General features: G+C 35.3%; 1 protein-coding gene across 1 annotated transcript in view; it reads right to left on the bottom strand.

The window, feature by feature from the left end:
* The window catches only part of SCFD1 (sec1 family domain containing 1), a 51,003-nt gene that overhangs the window by 21,660 nt on the left and 11,189 nt on the right, over positions 1–18,154 (bottom strand). Inside the window, exons 7-14 of the mRNA XM_005479867.3 lie at positions 16,316–16,405; positions 15,067–15,122; positions 14,013–14,098; positions 12,190–12,289; positions 8,895–9,034; positions 7,762–7,852; positions 7,333–7,406; positions 6,703–6,784 (exon numbers count right to left, since the gene is read on the bottom strand). Coding sequence (XP_005479924.1) covers positions 6,703–6,784; positions 7,333–7,406; positions 7,762–7,852; positions 8,895–9,034; positions 12,190–12,289; positions 14,013–14,098; positions 15,067–15,122; positions 16,316–16,405 — 719 coding nt within the window. The remainder of the gene's footprint in view (positions 1–6,702; positions 6,785–7,332; positions 7,407–7,761; positions 7,853–8,894; positions 9,035–12,189; positions 12,290–14,012; positions 14,099–15,066; positions 15,123–16,315; positions 16,406–18,154) is intronic.

Raw genomic sequence — 18,154 nt, forward strand, 5'->3', positions numbered from 1 at the left:
CATATTAAAAGATGAAAAAGCAAGTTAAGCAAGGGGTGTCTGCTGTGAATATTGAACGGGAAGAGAAGCTTTGTTTTCAACTATGGCTTTGCCACAGCTGAAAACTACATGCCATCATACACATTGCTATGTTGTAAAAGGAAAAAATAATGGTCAAGTGAATATTATGTCCAGTTTATTCTGAACCTCCAGGCTCCCAGACCACAAGACAATTATTCAATGCAGATAAATATGGGAAATTCCTTTATACACTAAGGCATCATCCCGAAGAAACGTTGGCAACTGCCAGCTTGGGCTAGTACAGAAATTCTACCTCAGATCAAAGGCTTGCCATAATTCACTCACACCAAAGATGGAGAAGTTTATAATTAGATTATCTTGTTGACACCAGAAAAGAAGTCTCTCATTATACAATGACACATCTAGATGTTGTGAAAATCCTTTTTGGGGAGGATGGCACAGGGACTACACAAAATAATTGAGGCAAAAGCTTTATGGAAGACATCACATGGCCATGCAAGTAATGACTGCATTGCAGCAAATCTGCACAAACAGACAAGCTTTGCACTTATTGATCATGATCTTACAAGCTAAAAATAGAAAAATGCACTCCAGAACTTATTTTAAAACATTCCTTTACAATGCAGATCATTATGTGTGTCTGAACATTAAAATGTAGCATCACAACCAATGTTAGAGCTGCTCAGCTTACAAAACCTTAGTATCTGGTAACTAACTAAATCCTGATGTTTGAACACATTCAGCCATGTATTGGCTCCAACAGGAGATTGGCAGAGTGGGTCTCCATCTTGCTGCTTTGGAAGTGTGTCAGGTCCACACCATTGCTGCTGTGAGACTGAAATGATATTGCCAGAGAGAGCAAGAGTCACCTTGCTTTTCTTGGATTAAATTATTTGACAAATTTTGCCTGATAATGCCAAAGCATTTAAAACTGCTATGGCATATTTTATTCAGTGCAGTAGTAGTTCTAATGACAGGACATAAAAACTTTAGAAGTCTGGTTTTCACATATTTCTGAATTCTACTAAAATTATTCCTGAGATCACAAATAAGAAATTAATTTCAAAAAAGTTATTTTACCACCTCTCTAAAAAAAAAAAGGTATTTCTCTAGTGTAAGGCTATCAGGATATTTCACCTTCTGAGTACTGTAAGTTCCTCAAAAAAAGAGCTAGAGAAGAGAAAGCAAAGTAAAAAAGATATGAATTACAAGAATATTTTTATATTGAAAGCATATGGTGATTAGCTTATGATGCAGGTAGCTATACAAAGCTTCAATTTCTCAGTTGCCACTTACTGAACTCCTTGAGAAGAGCATTTACTTGCAAAGCAACAACTTAATTTAAAGTTTTTGTGGATGCTTGCAATTATAGCTTATAAAGTAAATTACCATGAAGAGCACTCAGAGATGACCCCTGCTACTTTTAGGGGCAGAAGAATATCTTCTGTGACTATGACTACATAGAAGATGCATGAAATGAGGAGAAAAAAAAAAAGGACTAGATCTTCTTTCAAGCTATATTTACCTAGAGTTTATGTTAAAAGAGCAGTATGAAGTCTGACTAGAACCCAGCTACCAGCCTTTTTCCAAGACCTTACATCACATGCAATTTGGTATCTGGTAAACCATGTGAGACCTCAATTCTAGAGCGCCTCGGAGATTTTCTGCGTTACAGTTTCCTTAAATCTCTTTATAGACATAAAGCAATTGCAAAGAAACTAATACAAATTTTTAAGTATTTCCATTACATTCACTTGCTCTTTGTATTTCATCTACATTAGTATCTTGTTATGTGAGGCTAAATTCAATGTTTTTAAGTTTAAAATATTTTTCCCTGACAAAAGGCATCCAATAAAAAAGGGATTGTCTTGAAATGTGGAAACTTGATCTTATAAAGTTAAATATATTACTGTTGAATTTGGCAAAGCCCATATTATCTTAGCTGGTGATCTGTTTACGAGAAATTTATTCAGATGGCATGTAAAAATGTACAACATAAAAAGATTCACTGATTCTCTGTACTTGTTTACAGATCAACTTCTAAATAAAATTTCGTAATTCAAACATCAATTTCAATTTTAAGAACAGATTGACAATTGTTAACTTACTTGGAGCACAGGCTAGGTAAAATTCTTCTCAGCCATGTGCAACTTTATGACTGTTTGACTATGGCTGCTGAACAAAACAGATTACCAGCAGCAAAGAAAATTCACTGTTTGCATCTATGGGCTATACTTTGAGCCTAAACTGAAACATTAGTGATACATGTACACTCACTCCCTTCAAAAATTTTGCAGAATTACTTCTGAAGTGTGAACTCAGCACTCTTTGGGGGAAAAACCCCCAACTGAAAATCCCAAAACTTCAGGTCCACGTTTTTTTTTCCTATCCACTATTTTTTTCTATCCACAATAGGGACATCAGAGGTAAGCAGCAATGTAAAACTTTTGAGACTCTGTCTGATGTGATCAACTAAAGGGATGGATCAATGTGGTAAGCCTATTCAGCTGCTTCTTCATTAGATAACTTATGAAAGTTACTATCAAAGATCTAATTAGGGCAATATTTTTCTGATACTGATTTGCTAGGAATTGGATGGACACCTAATCAAATTTCATATGGTTACTGAATAGCCTTAAACACTACTAGTTACCTTTTGACAGATATCCCAGATATGCCACATCAATGAGACAGTTCTTGAAGAGCCAACTTGTCTAAGAGGTGCTGACAAGAAGCAGATGTCCCATTTAATTTAAATAGGTGCAATTTTACTCACTCAATGGCAAACTCACAGGCATGCCAAGAGGAAAAGCTGGGGAATAGGAACTAAACAATCCTGTAGATTCAATAAAAAACACAGCAAAGAATATGTTCTTATGGGTGCCAAACTGGCAATGAAGAAAATCAATAATAATAGAAAATAATAAAATAAAGATGCATTTGCTTTTACAGTTATGCCTTTTCTGCCTCCTGCTCTTGACTTGCTATTATGACATCTTGTTCCACACCAATCTCATTCAAGAGACCTTTCTGGCTCTGGCTGCCCTTTCAGAAACAGGATCCTGCATTGCAGTTAAAGTGCCACACTTCAGCTTGCTTTTTAAAAAAAATATATTTGTGAAAGTTTTCAACTTATCATCTTTAGAAATAGGCTGATCGTAAGCCAAAACTTATTTTAGGGAAAATTACTGAAGTGCATGGGAAAGTCTACTTGAGCACTGTACTCCAAAATGAACACAATTCTTTCTAAAGCAAGTAAGTGGAGGCAGGACCCATTAAAATCTCTTAGAGGGTAATTTTTGTAGAGACTTGCTGGAAGCTCTTCTATCCTCTTTACACTACAAAAGTTCTTAATTTTACAGAGAGAGAATGTGCAGAAGAGAGAAGACATTTTCTAAGAAACTATCTGAGGTCCTTTTCAGAGATGCTGACAGAGAAAGACCAGAAATAACTGCCTCCAGAATGAGGGAGGCTGGTCAGGTAATCATGTGTGCTGCTATGGAGAGGAAGAGAAACTCTGCAAGAAGGCTGGGAGTAGCTGACACAGCCAATTCCTTTTCACTGAACTGCACAGAATGATGACTGGAATGTCACTGTAACTGAACTCAGAAAAAGCTGTTGTTACTAGAAAGTTAATGAATTATCAGTTCTGAACTACAGAAAACAGCCTGGCCCACTATGACGTATATATTTCACAAACACATACCATTTCATGGTATGTGTAAGACCAAAATGTAACCTTATTTAAAACAGAGTACTTCAAATAGTGGAATTCCTTTAAAAATATGAATTTGAAAAGTTGAAAGGCTATTGTCAATCCCAATTAAGGGGATCCCAATTAAGAGATCATCAAACCTTGAGATCAAGCAGAAGTAGAGATACATAATAAAACCATGTTGGAATTTAAAAAATAACCTAAGCCAAATACAAGTAATTTAATAATACATATAAATTTATACATAGAAATTAACAATACATATAAAAATCTGCCACTTAAATTCACATCTGTAGAATTCTAGCAAGAGATTATCTAATCTACCCCCCAACCACCATTTTACAAAAGTATATGTGCGCATCTTTTTATATTTATGATTTAACATACATCAGTAATTCTACTAATATTATAATGACATGCAAAGATATGCATTACTTGAAACTTTAAAGCAGCTACATAGGCAACTCTAGCTCTAAATCTGTTATCTGTTGGGTCCAGACCTTTAGTCACCAGCTTCAGCAGAGGAAAAAACCAATAAATGCAAAACAAGGATGCGTTTGTTCTAAGCACTGACAATAAATACTTGATGGTTAGCTTCATGAAAAAGTGATGCATACTTTCCATTATTTCACTAAATCTTAAGCCAAAAAACTGCCAGGACCCGTAAGTATGTGATTAATTTCTGGTTTCCTCTTGCTGTGTCTTAGAAAATGATCCAAGAGAATGTGGAAAGCAGCTGTAAACTGAACATTAAAGTATAGCCACAAGAAAAATTTAGTTCACTTAGTATATCCAAAGCAGGTCTCGTTGCATTCTTTGCATAGAACCTTATATATATAGTGAAGAAAAATGCTCAAATAATTAATATAGTAAAATTCCATAATGGATAATGCAAATAGTCTATTTTAAAGTATGAATGCATTTCCTGATTATTTTAGAAGTGAAAATACAGTAACCTGAAGAAGAGCATGGCGCCCCACTAGCTCCTCATGACCTTAGCACTTACTTGCAAAAAAGAATCAGCCTTATCCTAATCTGGTTTCATTATGCAACTGTGTATAAATCCTCTTATTCACACAGTCAATGTCTCATCAGAATTTCTTTTAAAAGTACTGGATGAGACACTGTTCTTTTTGAGAGTATTTTTGAGGAATCCATTAGGTAGCATAATGTCCTGTCTACTAAAATTCCACAACTCAAGATTGAAAGATACTTTTTCTACCACTGGAGGGTGAAAAGAGAGGAGAAAATGGTCAGGAGAAAGCAGCTGGAATAAACTTTACATTGATTCAGTTAAAAAGCTTTACCATAAGCAAATTTCAATAGAAAACTTTACATTGATTCAGTTAAAAAGCTTTACCATAAGCAAATTTCAATAGAAAAAATGTGTCCGCCTGCATTAGTTTAAGACAGTTTCCTAAATATCTGGAGATTAACTGATGCTTTTTAAACCAAGAGAAAAGATGATGGAGATGTACATATCAATATATTGAAGAAACTGCATGGCCATTTGTCTCACCATTTTCTTTGACATTTATACAACAGGAAGGTAAAGAGCCTGAGCACTTTGCAGTACCAGAATTAGGAATGGTGGAGGAATGGACCACCACTTCTAGGGCACTCCCTAATAGCACCTTCCCTATCAGAGCAGCAAGCCAAGGGCTGGTTGAATGCCCAGATAAGGCAATTCCTTCCACCTCTAGGTGTTGCTATCATTTAATGCATCTGACTCCAGCTCACTGCCAACAGGATACTGGAAAGCCAAACTGATGTTACTGCCCTGAAACTTGTTTTCCAACCAACAAATCATATATAGAACACTACTGCTCTAGGCCTGCCATTATCATGCCAGTATCTTTCCTGGAAAAGTGAATTTAGAGTCAAGGGATCAAAATATTAATATTTTTGACTTCAATTTTTTTCAGTGGTATTAAAGTACTGCTTTCAAATTGTCAGATATGAAAATTGACATATCTAATAGTGTAAAAGCCCATATAGTAGCCCCTACAGTAATGACCTAAGTGCAGGCACTTACCTCTTCTCCAGCTTTATAAATTTGTAAATGAATTTATCAATTTAGTTGCAGAATTAATCCTTTATTCATATGGAGTACTTAAAAAAAATCAGTAGCAATAATAACTGAGGACAGATCTTAGATTCTTTACAAATGCTAAAGCTAGCTTCAAAACACATTGCCTTCCAAGAATTTTAAGTAGCTTGGGGTAAAACTCTCTAATTACTGATTTTCAGTGAGACTTGGTGTTTGAAACACCTTCCAAAACTGAAAAGAATTTCAGCATTTCTGAAAGCCTCATCTACAATTTCTGTTTTCTTGCTATGAAAACAGATCCATTTTCCAAGTTATCCTGGCAGTTATCAGGGCCTTCACTTGACATGAATCCGTCTCCAAGGTCTCTGACAAAGGCAGCAGACTTAAAACAGGAAAGACAAACTCCCTTGTGAAGTTCTTAAATTATGCAGAAGACATCTAACACAGACCCTGCTGGAAAGACCACTTCAGTAAGTTGCATCATTATTGCCACATCTCTGGGTATCAGTTTTGCTGGTGAGCAGTCAACAGCACCCTTCTGACAAACACATACAGAACAGAAGATTGCTTAGACTGAAGTCATGAATTGCCATGATACATCTCTAAAATAAACAAAACACTACCCTCATAAACTTATTTTTTTGAACACTTCAACCCAACACTTGTGGCCACCATTGAAAAAAAGAGACTATACTAGTAAATTCTGATAAGAAAATAACTGGTGTTCTTTGCTTTCCATGCAGAGGCATTCAGAATTCATTCTCTCTCCCCCTTCAACACTAAGTAATGCTACACAGTGAATTCTGAAAGAGTAGTACCATTGAGAAGGCTCATTTTTTATCTTCACTGCCTCAAATATATCCCTGAAGTTAAGGAGTACTGCTGACAGAAAACTCAAGTTAGAGAGCAATTGTACCTTTATGTGCTCCAAAACGGCTGTTGCAACATTTGTATGAAGATCAATGAGCCTCTTCTTTTCCAGAAGTTCTGGAAGAGAGCTGAAGAGATTAAATACAAACTAACCTGCTGATTTGCACTGTTAATGGAACTGTGCACTATATACAGTAGGCACTAAAACATTTATGGAATAATAGAACAATCTGGGTTGGAAAGGACCTTTAAAAGCCATTAAAATCTAAAATTACAGAATAGGGTTGGAACTAAAAAATGACAACATATTGATGTAATGATTCTCATAATGATACCTGAAGAAGGGGATTTCACTATTTTTTTAAAATGAAAAAATGCAGAGGTTGGGGATTTTGGTGAAAGAGTGCAAGCAAATCTATGATGCACTTAGATTACTTGTCTTTGCTGAGAAAAGACTCCAAAGTCAAACATATTGTGGAAGTTACGTACGCAAGCACTGGTTTAGGACACTGCATTTAATTTTATCAGAATTATAAAGCATTAAAAAATATTGTAGAGCTGAACAGCCTCCATTTAAAGATATTTATTTCAAAGAACACTAAAAGTACAATAACAAAAAAAATTAGAAATGGTTCACAGATAACTACACAACAATAATGTATTATTGACTACATACCTGACAGCTGAAGTTAGCTTAGCTGTATTATCTGAAAGCATACTTATTGCTCCTTCATCCTCCCCTTCAATGCCCTGGGTTTTGAGGAAGGGTTTGAAAAGAGGAATAAAAATAGTCATAATAAATACAAATACCATGCATGCAGATAAAGTCAGTACATTTAGAATCTATTTTATCATAATGGTATTAATGTCTGGATTGTGTTTTCCAGTTAGTATGGAAGTTATACAATTGCAACACCAATGAACAAGAAATTGAAACTTCTCATGAAATATGGTACTTATAGTCCTACTTTTAAGATCATATCATGCCTAAAATTCAGCATGCAATGTAAATTTTTGTCGTGGGATGACACGGGTGGGCTAGGCATCTCTACAAGCCCTATTATGTGTTTTATTACATAAAACACATACAGGTGATAAAACTTACCATGATACTTTTAAGTCTTTTGACTTCATCTTCTTGGGCTCTGTAAGATTCCAGTTCTTGCTGAACAGACTCGGCCACCTCTGGAAAAGGACTAATGCAATAGTCTGCATTAAGCTCAGTTAAATCAACAAAATGAAATACTAGAACCAGACAATAAAAACTTTTTTGGAAATAACAATACACAAATCACGCAGCAGAATCAAATCAGTGAAAATAAAGATATCTTGATAAAATGGAGGTTTACTTTAACTTTCTTACTGTAGGTTTACTTTAACTTTCTAAGATATATTCACCGCTTTCAATAATTTTATGTAGTTTTGGTAAGAACAATTTGAGCTCTGTTACAAAGTAATAAGAGACAATTATCATGGGCAAGGAATACTGGCAAAGATCATTCCTTATGTGGTGGTCTGACCCTGGTTGCATGCCAGTTGCTCACCAAGTGACTCTATCACTTCCCTCCTCAGCAAGACAGGGGAGAAAGCAAGGTGGAAAAAACTCCAAAGTCATGGGTCAAGATACAGATGGTTGAAAAAAGGAAAGCTTATGTGTGAAAGCAAAGGAAAATGAAAGGTTTTATTCTCTATTTCCCATCAACAGATGATGCCTGGCCATTTCCCAGGAAGCAGAGCTTCAGTAGGCAGAGCAGTTGCTCCAGAAGAAAAACATTTTAAAAAATCCCATTGAACACTGCACACTCCTCCTTTCTCTTGGCTTTTACTGCTGAACAGTGGAATGGAATGGATAGTACAGAATGGTATGGAGCATCTCTTTGGTCACTCTGGGTGAGCTGTCCTGGCTATGCCCCCTGCCAAGATCTTGCCCACCCTCAGCCTGCTGGTGGGGAGGAATGTTGGGGAGACAGTGCTGATGCTGTGGGAGCACTGCTCAGCAGTAGCCAAAACACTGGTGTGTTACTGACACCCTTCCAGCCACCAATGCAAAGCACAGCACTGTGAGGGCTGCTGTGGGGAATGAAGTTCATCTCAGCCAGATCCAATCCAGCTTAAAAAGAAAAGCCCCCAAGCTAGACAAGATTTTCAAAGAAGCTTAAAACAGAACTGCCATATATGAAGAATACTTAGAGTTCATACTGACTAAATGAATATAAACTGTATACCTTTACAGCTTACCTGCCCTTATGTTTTTGCCAGAATTTATCAGATGTAGTTAAATCATAGGACTTCTTATTTTTTTTCTTAGGTCTTGCACCTGCTGGAGTGCTTTCTGTTCCTGCTGATTCCTCCAAGTTAACTCTATTCAAATGGAAATCCTACAATAAAGAAGAATCTTATGTAAATATTTGACAATTTAATTGTTTATTCAGTCTTTTATACTCAACAAAATATTTTCTAGAATATTTTCTAAAAAAATATTAACACAGCTATTTATCAGAACTTCATAAGAAGGCAGGAAACAGTTTACTAGTTAACTAGATAATAACAACAGCAATATAAGGACTCCAAAATTACTCACAGTTACTGAGCTGTGATCAGTTCAGTACTAAACAAGGCAATGAATGTTATGCAAAGACATTTGATTATCTCATATGCAAGCACTCTTCTGACACTGAACTTTGAACACTGTTTTCTGCATAGAAAATGAGTTATTTAGCAAGGACTGTGCTCTAGCAATTCCCCAAAACTTTGAAGTAGAAATGTTGCAGACAAAAAGTGTTTCTAAATCTGTTCATTTACATAGCTACAACATAGGTATCAAAGCTGCTGAGAAGCTGATGACATCAGCAACAGGATTCTTCACAGAGGACTACTTAGCCACACCTTCACAGCTCTTGCCCTAATTTTTTGAGCCCTAGTAAAATAGTGAATGCATGATAAAGCAAAACTTTGCAACAAAGCTCCTATTTTTCCATATAGTTTTTCTTTTTCCACAGATGCATGAGCATAGTAACTGCATTGCTTTGCTAGAGGACACAATTCTGGTCACATCACCAACTGCTCCCTGTGGGTCTTCTGGTTCTTTCCCCCACTGCCAAAGACTGCCCTGCATTTTCTGAAGCTTACCTATTCTCTCTGGTTTTCAACAAAGAGTATTAACAAGTATTCCACTTGCTGACTTTGTCCTAGCTCTTTTCAAGGACACTTAAAACCTCAAAGGTGCTCTTTGAGATTTTTATCATTAGAAATAATGATAGAGTGAAATCTTCAACTAAACAGAAACTGTTATGAACCTTTTAGAATAAGCATTTTTTCCAGAAATAAAACATCACTTTATTATTTTCATTAAAGTATACAGAAATGGATCACTGTGAGTGAAACTGTCAAATAAATTTTTAAAATGTTTCTAGTTAAACCCTGGCAGGGACTTAAATATTTCAAATGATCCATACCAGAATAGAAACAAAACCAAGCAGCTACTCAAAGGAAACACATAGAGTTGATGAGCAAAAACCTCATCTTACAAGAGGTGTTTTATGTTTCAGCAAAAAAATAGTACATTTCAAGGACACATATTTAATAAAAAACATGAAGAGAAAAAAATTAATTTTATAATTTATAATTTTATAATTATAGCTAAATTATATTTAGCTACAATTTTTAATGGAGATATATATTTTGGATCATTTTAACTCACCAGTGACCTGCATTTTCAAGTTAGTTTTGGCATTTACAAGGTTTCCTAAAATAATTCTTATTGATTAGTGTTCTTCTTTTCAACCCCCCATTTTGCCCTTATAAGGCTTTCTAACCATGCCTCCATGCCTCTAACTATTTTTCTGTATCCACTGATGAAAGGATTTTTATTCATAAATATAAATCCCTTCATGTAAGCATGTTTCTGTGTAGAAACAGCATGGTTATGATCTCAATGGATGCAGCACTCAACTTTGTGCCTGGGTAGTTCAACATTGCACAGCATTCCTGGACTATTGTAACTGAGACCTTAAACAAAACCCAGTCTGTTTGAAAGCATAGTTTACATAATCAACATCTTGGTAACAATTTCATGGTTACAATTTATGGCGTCTTAGAAGACTACTGCAGTTATTTCATGGAATATTATGCTCAGTATGGGAAGAGTTTGGCAAGCTTGCCTTCAAGGTAACTTGACTAGTTTTGAAATTAAACGTTTGCCCTTGTCATGGAACCACAGACCCCTTGGTTACAATTTCATGAAAAAAATTCCTAATCTGTGCACTTTTAAGATACAACATTTAACAGGTTAGTCCAGAGAAACTACAGAACTCTACTGATGCAGTAGAGATCCAATATCATTGAGTAAGTCTTCCAGGGTTACTCCAATATCCCACCAGATTTGTAGCACTGGCTGTCCTCAGCTTCCAGTACATCTTTGATCACTGCATCTTGATGAACTGAAGTTCTATCCCAACTCATGCTTGAGGGCACCCAACACTAATTTAAAGAGAAACTTGTAGAAATTCACTACTTCTATCTGCAAGTCTCCAGTTCAACACTTACTGGAGAAAACTTGGTGCAAACTGTGGTTTTTCCAGACATCCCTTTCCCAAAGAAACTAGGCCAAAAATTGTTATTTGCAGAAAGCACTCTTAAGTTTAATAGGACAGGATTTGTGATAATGAATTAATTACATAAAATAAAATTTACAAGTACCCTAAAACATTGTATTAGTGCTGAAATATTTTCATCATAGCAACACAAGTTTCTGGACACCATGGATGACTATACAGTTCACCATCAACTTTGTACATCAACACACGTGCATATTTCATGTATGCCTATAACAGTCTCAATAATAAATCTATAAAAATTCTCAACGACAGATATTGAAATTATTTTCACAGTAACTCTCAGCACATAATAAGCCTTCAGATACTAATTACTCTTTTTTTTTTTAAATTATTTACTCCACACCTATACACAAAATGCACAAATCTGAGGTAAACAGAATGAGCTATCATTCAAGTACATTTCTATTATTGGTTTTATAAAATAAACTTGAGGAAATATAGGCAGCTTAATGTTATCTACATTAAAAAAATTTTAAAAATCTGTTTTAGATTCCTTACAGCAGGACTGTTCATCACTCTGCACTGAACACCTACACCACCTTGTGGAGAAAAACAGGAGAAAGTATTTTCAGAAGTTCAAACTAAAACCAAAACTGGTTTAAAAACACATAAAAAGCATTTCTTTTTCAAAATTGAATTGCACTTAATGGAGTTTGGATATCACATAACCTACAGATCATGAGCTACTGAAAAAAAAAGCCGGGATTGATGAATTAGTGATCTTCTTATGATACCAAGATTTCAACTTTTAAAATATTGCTAAATAAACCTTCTAGAGAAAATCTTCCAAATTGTTCTTTATTAAAACAATAAAACAGACAAAACAGATTTTGGATTAAGAGAGAATCTGATAATAAGTTTTAACAACAAACTGAGTGAAAAAATAGTTTTGGTAACAAAATCAGATTTATCCTTACCAGAACATCATGCACTAAAGCTTGGTATGTCCAAGTATGATGTAGAGGAGTTGCTAAATCTATGTTTCTGTCAACAAGGACTAATAAGGGCCTTTGGAAGCTGAAAAGATGACACTGTGTTAGTACTTCTTTAAACACGGTTAAAGCACCCCACTAACATCCTGAGTGATATCAGCCACTTACATATCTATGTCAAGATAAAAGCAAAACTGCCTACTGCTGAGGTCCTCCAGCCTTCCCAAAAATAACTGGGGCTGATCACTATGATAAATTCCATTAATCAAATCTTAGTAATGATAAAGAGATTATTTTATACTTAGTGAAATTACCAATATAAAAATATTGAGCAGAAGTTGAAACACTGACTTTTTAGGTATTAACTAACACTTCTTTGTGTGGATATATGTTTGAGCTCCAAAAAACTGTTTCAGTGGGTACTATTTGACCTTAATCCCCATTATGATCCTCAAATATAGAATCTCACTTCCAAGGGTTTCTAATTTCATTTTGCTCTTTGCTTGTATATAAAGTCCATACAAAAATAAATTATGAACTTCTGAGATGCACTATGGTAATTCCATCAATACCCAATTTTGTAAACATTGTAAAAAATGCAGTCATGCCTAAAGGTCTTGGGCTATGGCTACATGAAAAGCTTATAGTGAAGACAGGAAGACTGTGAGCTGACAGAACATTGTAATAACCATTTCTCTTAAGCACATAATCCCTACAACATGCAGTTGAAGTGCATTTGAACAGAGAAAAAGCATTTAAATTCCACGCTCTGTATTTCCTTGCATTAAGTATATTCACTTAAATGTATAATCTCAAAAGCCTTAGACAGCTGATTCTGAAAAACTAAAGATCTGAAGCCATTCAACTGGTTAAAGTTTCCTGTGTTTGCTTTACCTTGCATTTTAATTTTGAGGGCAATGATAACACTCTCAGGAAAACAAGCCATGCCTCTGAAGGCAAAGCAGTGCTTACAATGCAGTTCCCATGAAAACTAAGAAACTGGTATTTCACAACTATTCTCTCTCCTTTCAAGCTCATTCCTTTTGCCAATGTTGATGTTTTTGTGCCTTTTATCCAAGCCTTGGTTTTAATTTGAGATAAAAGTATGATGACTGTTTTATACTCAGTTAGCAGATTGTAAGTTTCCTTCAGCTATGGTCTTGCCAATACCTCTCCTCCTTTTCATGAACAGCAGAGGCTCTCATAACACACCTTCCTAAAGCAGCCTGTGGAGTATTCACCTCTCTGGAGGCAACAGTGTACAGGGATGCTGTACTGAGAACACATTATCAGAAGCTTACAAGCATCCACAAAGGACTCAAATGGTCATGGCTTAACAGACCTTAATTATCCAGGTGGTAGTCCTCAAGCAGTGTCCTCTGATCAAGACAGGGATCAGCTGGGAAACACTTGCTTTTGATATAACTAAACTGGTAGTAGTGTTCACAAGCAAGAAGATGGGTCTGCCTCTCTTTTTGAGGACTTCAGAGCTATGTTCAGACATCCAACTGCATTTCATAGCCCTGTAAACAGAGTGTATTTACAGAAGTTTGGCTTCTGCTGGGTTTAGAGGCTGAACAAAGTTAACTGGTTCATAACAACTTCTGACTTACTGTGCTAGGGCCATACTCTTAATAGTTTTAGAAGTTTTTAAATGGGTTATGCTGTGGGATTGGAGAACTCTCTTGAAAGTGTGTAAATTCTATTAATATAGAATTTGAACCAAATTCTTGTAAATACAGTTTTCAGTACAGTGGTGATTTACCCAGACAACTGAAATGTGAAGAATAAAATGACTAACACAATACCTGAATTGGCCAGCTCCAAGTGTGTCACCTGTAAAAAGACTGTTTCTGGCATCTCTTAGATTCTCTCTGAGCTTCTTATCCAGTTTCTGAGGATCGAAAAAACAAAATCACTTTTAACAAACCAATGATTTCCTAATCTCTTTACATGATCAACATTAAAAGATTTATTGTGCTGTTTTTGTAGCTTATAAATGTCTTAAATACAGGAAGACTAGGTCCAGTGTACACGGGAAATAAAGAAATCTTACAACTATTTCGTCCCTCCAGCATTTCTATCTATGTCCAGGACTACACTGAAGATGTTTCCTTTATATCTACTAATCTCATCCCAATTAGCACCCATTCCCTAAACATGAAAGTAAAAAATACCAGTAGGAAGCATCAAGAGGGAACCACAGCAGAAGCAGCAAATTGGGCTGGCAGACACTACCATACAATTGTTTCATAAAAGTGAGATTATCCTCAATATGAGTGCACGCACACTGCATGCTTTAATCAGTATTACCATTTCACTGACAAAGAAAATGCAAAGAAGATGGAAGAAATGAACCCCAGTGACTCCCAACGAAGACACTTCTGTAGAGGTTGTTAATTGTGATTTAGTTTGGTCATTCCATTCCTATTTGATGATCAAGTTCAATGTCAGTTTAATTTGCTATACTAAAAATGTCTTGTACTTGCAGGGTTTCCCAGTAAGATAGATCAACATTTCTTACTGATACACACAGAGGAACACAGGTCCAACAGCCACTTTTTAAGTTATAGATGCAGCTTAATTATAATGCATATTAGAAAATCTTGATAAACTCTAGATTAGGAATAACTATTTATATTAAAGTTTCCCATTATCTGATTCCCTAACACTACAGTTTCTACAGAAGTTCTGTGGAACTGAAATCAGAAAGGAAAGTGAATGTATCTCCTTTCCAGTTTTTTTTCCTTCATAAGGAGAAGGATACAATGACACTAGATCTCTGTCTAGTACTGAGAAAAGCAAAAGTGATGTTTGGAAAGTGGTAAAGCAATGATAGGTGTTTAGAAAAACAGTTCTTACCACTGCCACCATTTCAGCTGCAGTTCCTCTTGAGCATCTGATTATAGGTATTGCCCCTAATAAAAGATACATTGACTTCTACATGCATTGTCATTTTCAGATTCTGTATTACATTACTTTTTATAAACAACTTTAACTAACATTCTGAGATTAAATACAAACTTACATTTAACTTTTCTCTTGCAGTCTTTTTCTATGAAATGAAAAATACTATATAGAAATATTAAATAAAGTTTTACAGAAGTGAATACCCCATACAACAATTTATGAGAAATAGAGTAGATATTAGAAAGAAAGCTCATCCACTGTTGGAGGGGACAAACTATCTCATGCAGATGCATTAGAAGTTATTTTCAAAAGATCAGAAGTCCCTTGTACACAATAATAAGTATTATACCACCACAATGTATCTGTTACAACTCACTGCTATGTCCAGGACTATCTATCTATGGTAATGCTATTTTCAAAAGCACATTTTCCAGGGGCTTTCAGGTTTCAAAACATTTAGCTACAGTCTCACACTTATCTATACAAATATGAAAATTCCAAAACCACAGATTTTAAGTGACTGAGGAAAAGACATTAATTTGTATCATACTAACACTTGAAAGAACTGAATGGGTCCAAGGGAATCTCTCTTGAAGAGACTGCCCCATGGCAATCCCCAGCTCCCCTTGTAGGAAAGCTATCTCAGATGGACCAATTTCAGTTACAACTTAAGTTAAAAGTCATCACTATGAAAAATGTATCAGCTAAGCATCAAGGAAACTCACAATAAAATAAGTAAACTTAATTTATCTTCCTATTCCGTTAGGAAGTTATTTCAGTTAGATCTTTGCAGGGTTTGTGTGAGGAATTTTTTCTTCTAACTCTGTGATGTTTAGGGGATTGGTTTTTTTTGGAGAATGACAAATCTAAACTTAAAGCACTATTATCTTCATTTCAAACTAGAATTTTGTTAGAACCTAGCATCCAAAACTTTGCCCTTCAGTATTCTCCTCCCACTGGTACTGAAGACTAAGACTCAACTCCCATGAAGGCCAACCTTTATTGTACTTTGCAGTGACATAAAGCAAGATATTTGAGTGATAGAAAGCAGTGATATTTGAGCAAGATCATTATCCCACCCTGTGAATGATTTGAGATTTTGGTCACAGATCTAATTCTGCTTTTAATTTTCTATATGAAATCACTAGACTTCTAGTTATCTAACTGAATATGGAAAATATGCTAGAATTTGGAAACTTACCAAGTGTAACAAAAAAACAGAAGAGACTATCAACAATAGTGTCCATTATAGTTTCCATTTCTGTGTCTGTTATATCTGGTCGGTTAATGGCTAAAACAGTGTGGAAAAGAGAACAGGGTTAAATAAGTTTATGCCATTTTAATAGCGAGAGAGCAATCCTCTACTTATCTGATGGCTGTTAGTAGTCAACAGCTTTTGTTGCAGAAGAGATTACATCCTGAAATGCCCCTCTCAACACACCTGTTAGTTTCCACTCCCTTTTCCATTCTGAGAAAAAAACTGGCAAAATTATTGGTTACTGTAGAAGGCCAAACACTATACAACAATTTCTGAGTCTCTCTCACTGCACACATATCTTTTGTCTTGTTATTATTGCATAAACAAAAACCTACTAAGAAATGGTATACAAGAGAAATGGCCATCCACTTGGCTAACACTTTCAGGAAGAAAATCCTCAAGAACTACCGGCATAAAATAATTACAGAATGCAGTTATGTATATTTAAAATTTCTAAATACCACCTCTTGTATGGAGATTCCTTTTTTTTCTCCTAAATTCATCATCAGTCTCTAAATTAGGGGTAATTCCCATAGTTATAAAACATTGTACTTGACAGATAAGAGAGATTTCCTTCCCACATCTAGGTCAAACACAAGAAATTGCAGCAACATTTCTCTTAAGTAACTAACCCTGACCAGAATAAAATAGCCAACAGGAAACATCAAACCAAATCTTATCACAGATCTCAAGTCAAGCACTAGCTAGGATTCATGCCATACATCCTATCTTTGTTTGTTTTACATTACCTTTAAAAATTTCTCACATAATTACCTGTCTTATCCTCTTTCTTCAAAAATGAATTTCAAAGCTCTAAATATTAAAAAGCCTCCCATCCTAAATTTATGCATGGACAGCCATAACCATTCTATAACTTTAAAGGTGCTTTTTTCCTCCCAGCTTTTCTCCTGTAAGAACTTTAGAGACATGGATTATATTTTAGCAACTACCCTTAGTAAGCTAAAGTTCTGACTGGGCTGACAAGAGCAATACAAGTTTCAAGTTTCTGATATATCAGCACTAAGAAAAGCAGACCATTCCCAATATCTGTATTTTTCTATAATGACAAAGCTTTGAAGAAATTCACTGGGGGCTATCATTCTGCAGTTATCTCCAACTAATGGTCTCCCACTTTACAGGGAGGAAAAAACCTCATTTTTACTCTCTTAACTTTTCCAATTTTAAAATTTATTTCCCATCCTGTTAATATGTTTAAAGTACTCATTTCTGGTGTTCACTAATCTGCACACTGTCAGTGCCTTCTAATTTTGTCTACCATGAACTTTTTATCAGCACATTCCTTTTCTTGTACCAACCAACACAGATAATTAATTAAATTAGATCAACCTTTGAGAAACTTCATTAAGAATCTTTTGGTAAAATGTTCTGCCATGTTTTCTATAAGTTTTTCTCTCTCCACTCTAACAAGCTTATGGGGAATGCATCTATTACAGAAAAGTAAGCATAGATGTCCTACATTTTCCTGTTTTACTACAAAATTCAACCAAATTGTAAAGAATGGTAAAGAAGCACTCAAATAGCATGAAACAGGATGTCTCAAGTATCAACTTTATACCAATACTACTCATTTACTCTTCCTTATACACTGTTGTAGGAAAACAGAATCAGAGGGAGCCTGAGGGATTAACTAGCTGGTCCTCCTGTTCAAAGATGAGTTAAACCCATGTAATTTCTGCATCTAAACTAATTCAAAGAACTTCCCAGTCACAAAAATACCATAATATTTACAGGTAATCTAATATTTCATTATTTTTAAAGTTA

The sequence above is a fragment of the Zonotrichia albicollis genome, chromosome 6 (genome assembly GCF_047830755.1).
Source record: "Zonotrichia albicollis isolate bZonAlb1 chromosome 6, bZonAlb1.hap1, whole genome shotgun sequence".
Taxonomy (NCBI): domain Eukaryota; kingdom Metazoa; phylum Chordata; class Aves; order Passeriformes; family Passerellidae; genus Zonotrichia; species Zonotrichia albicollis.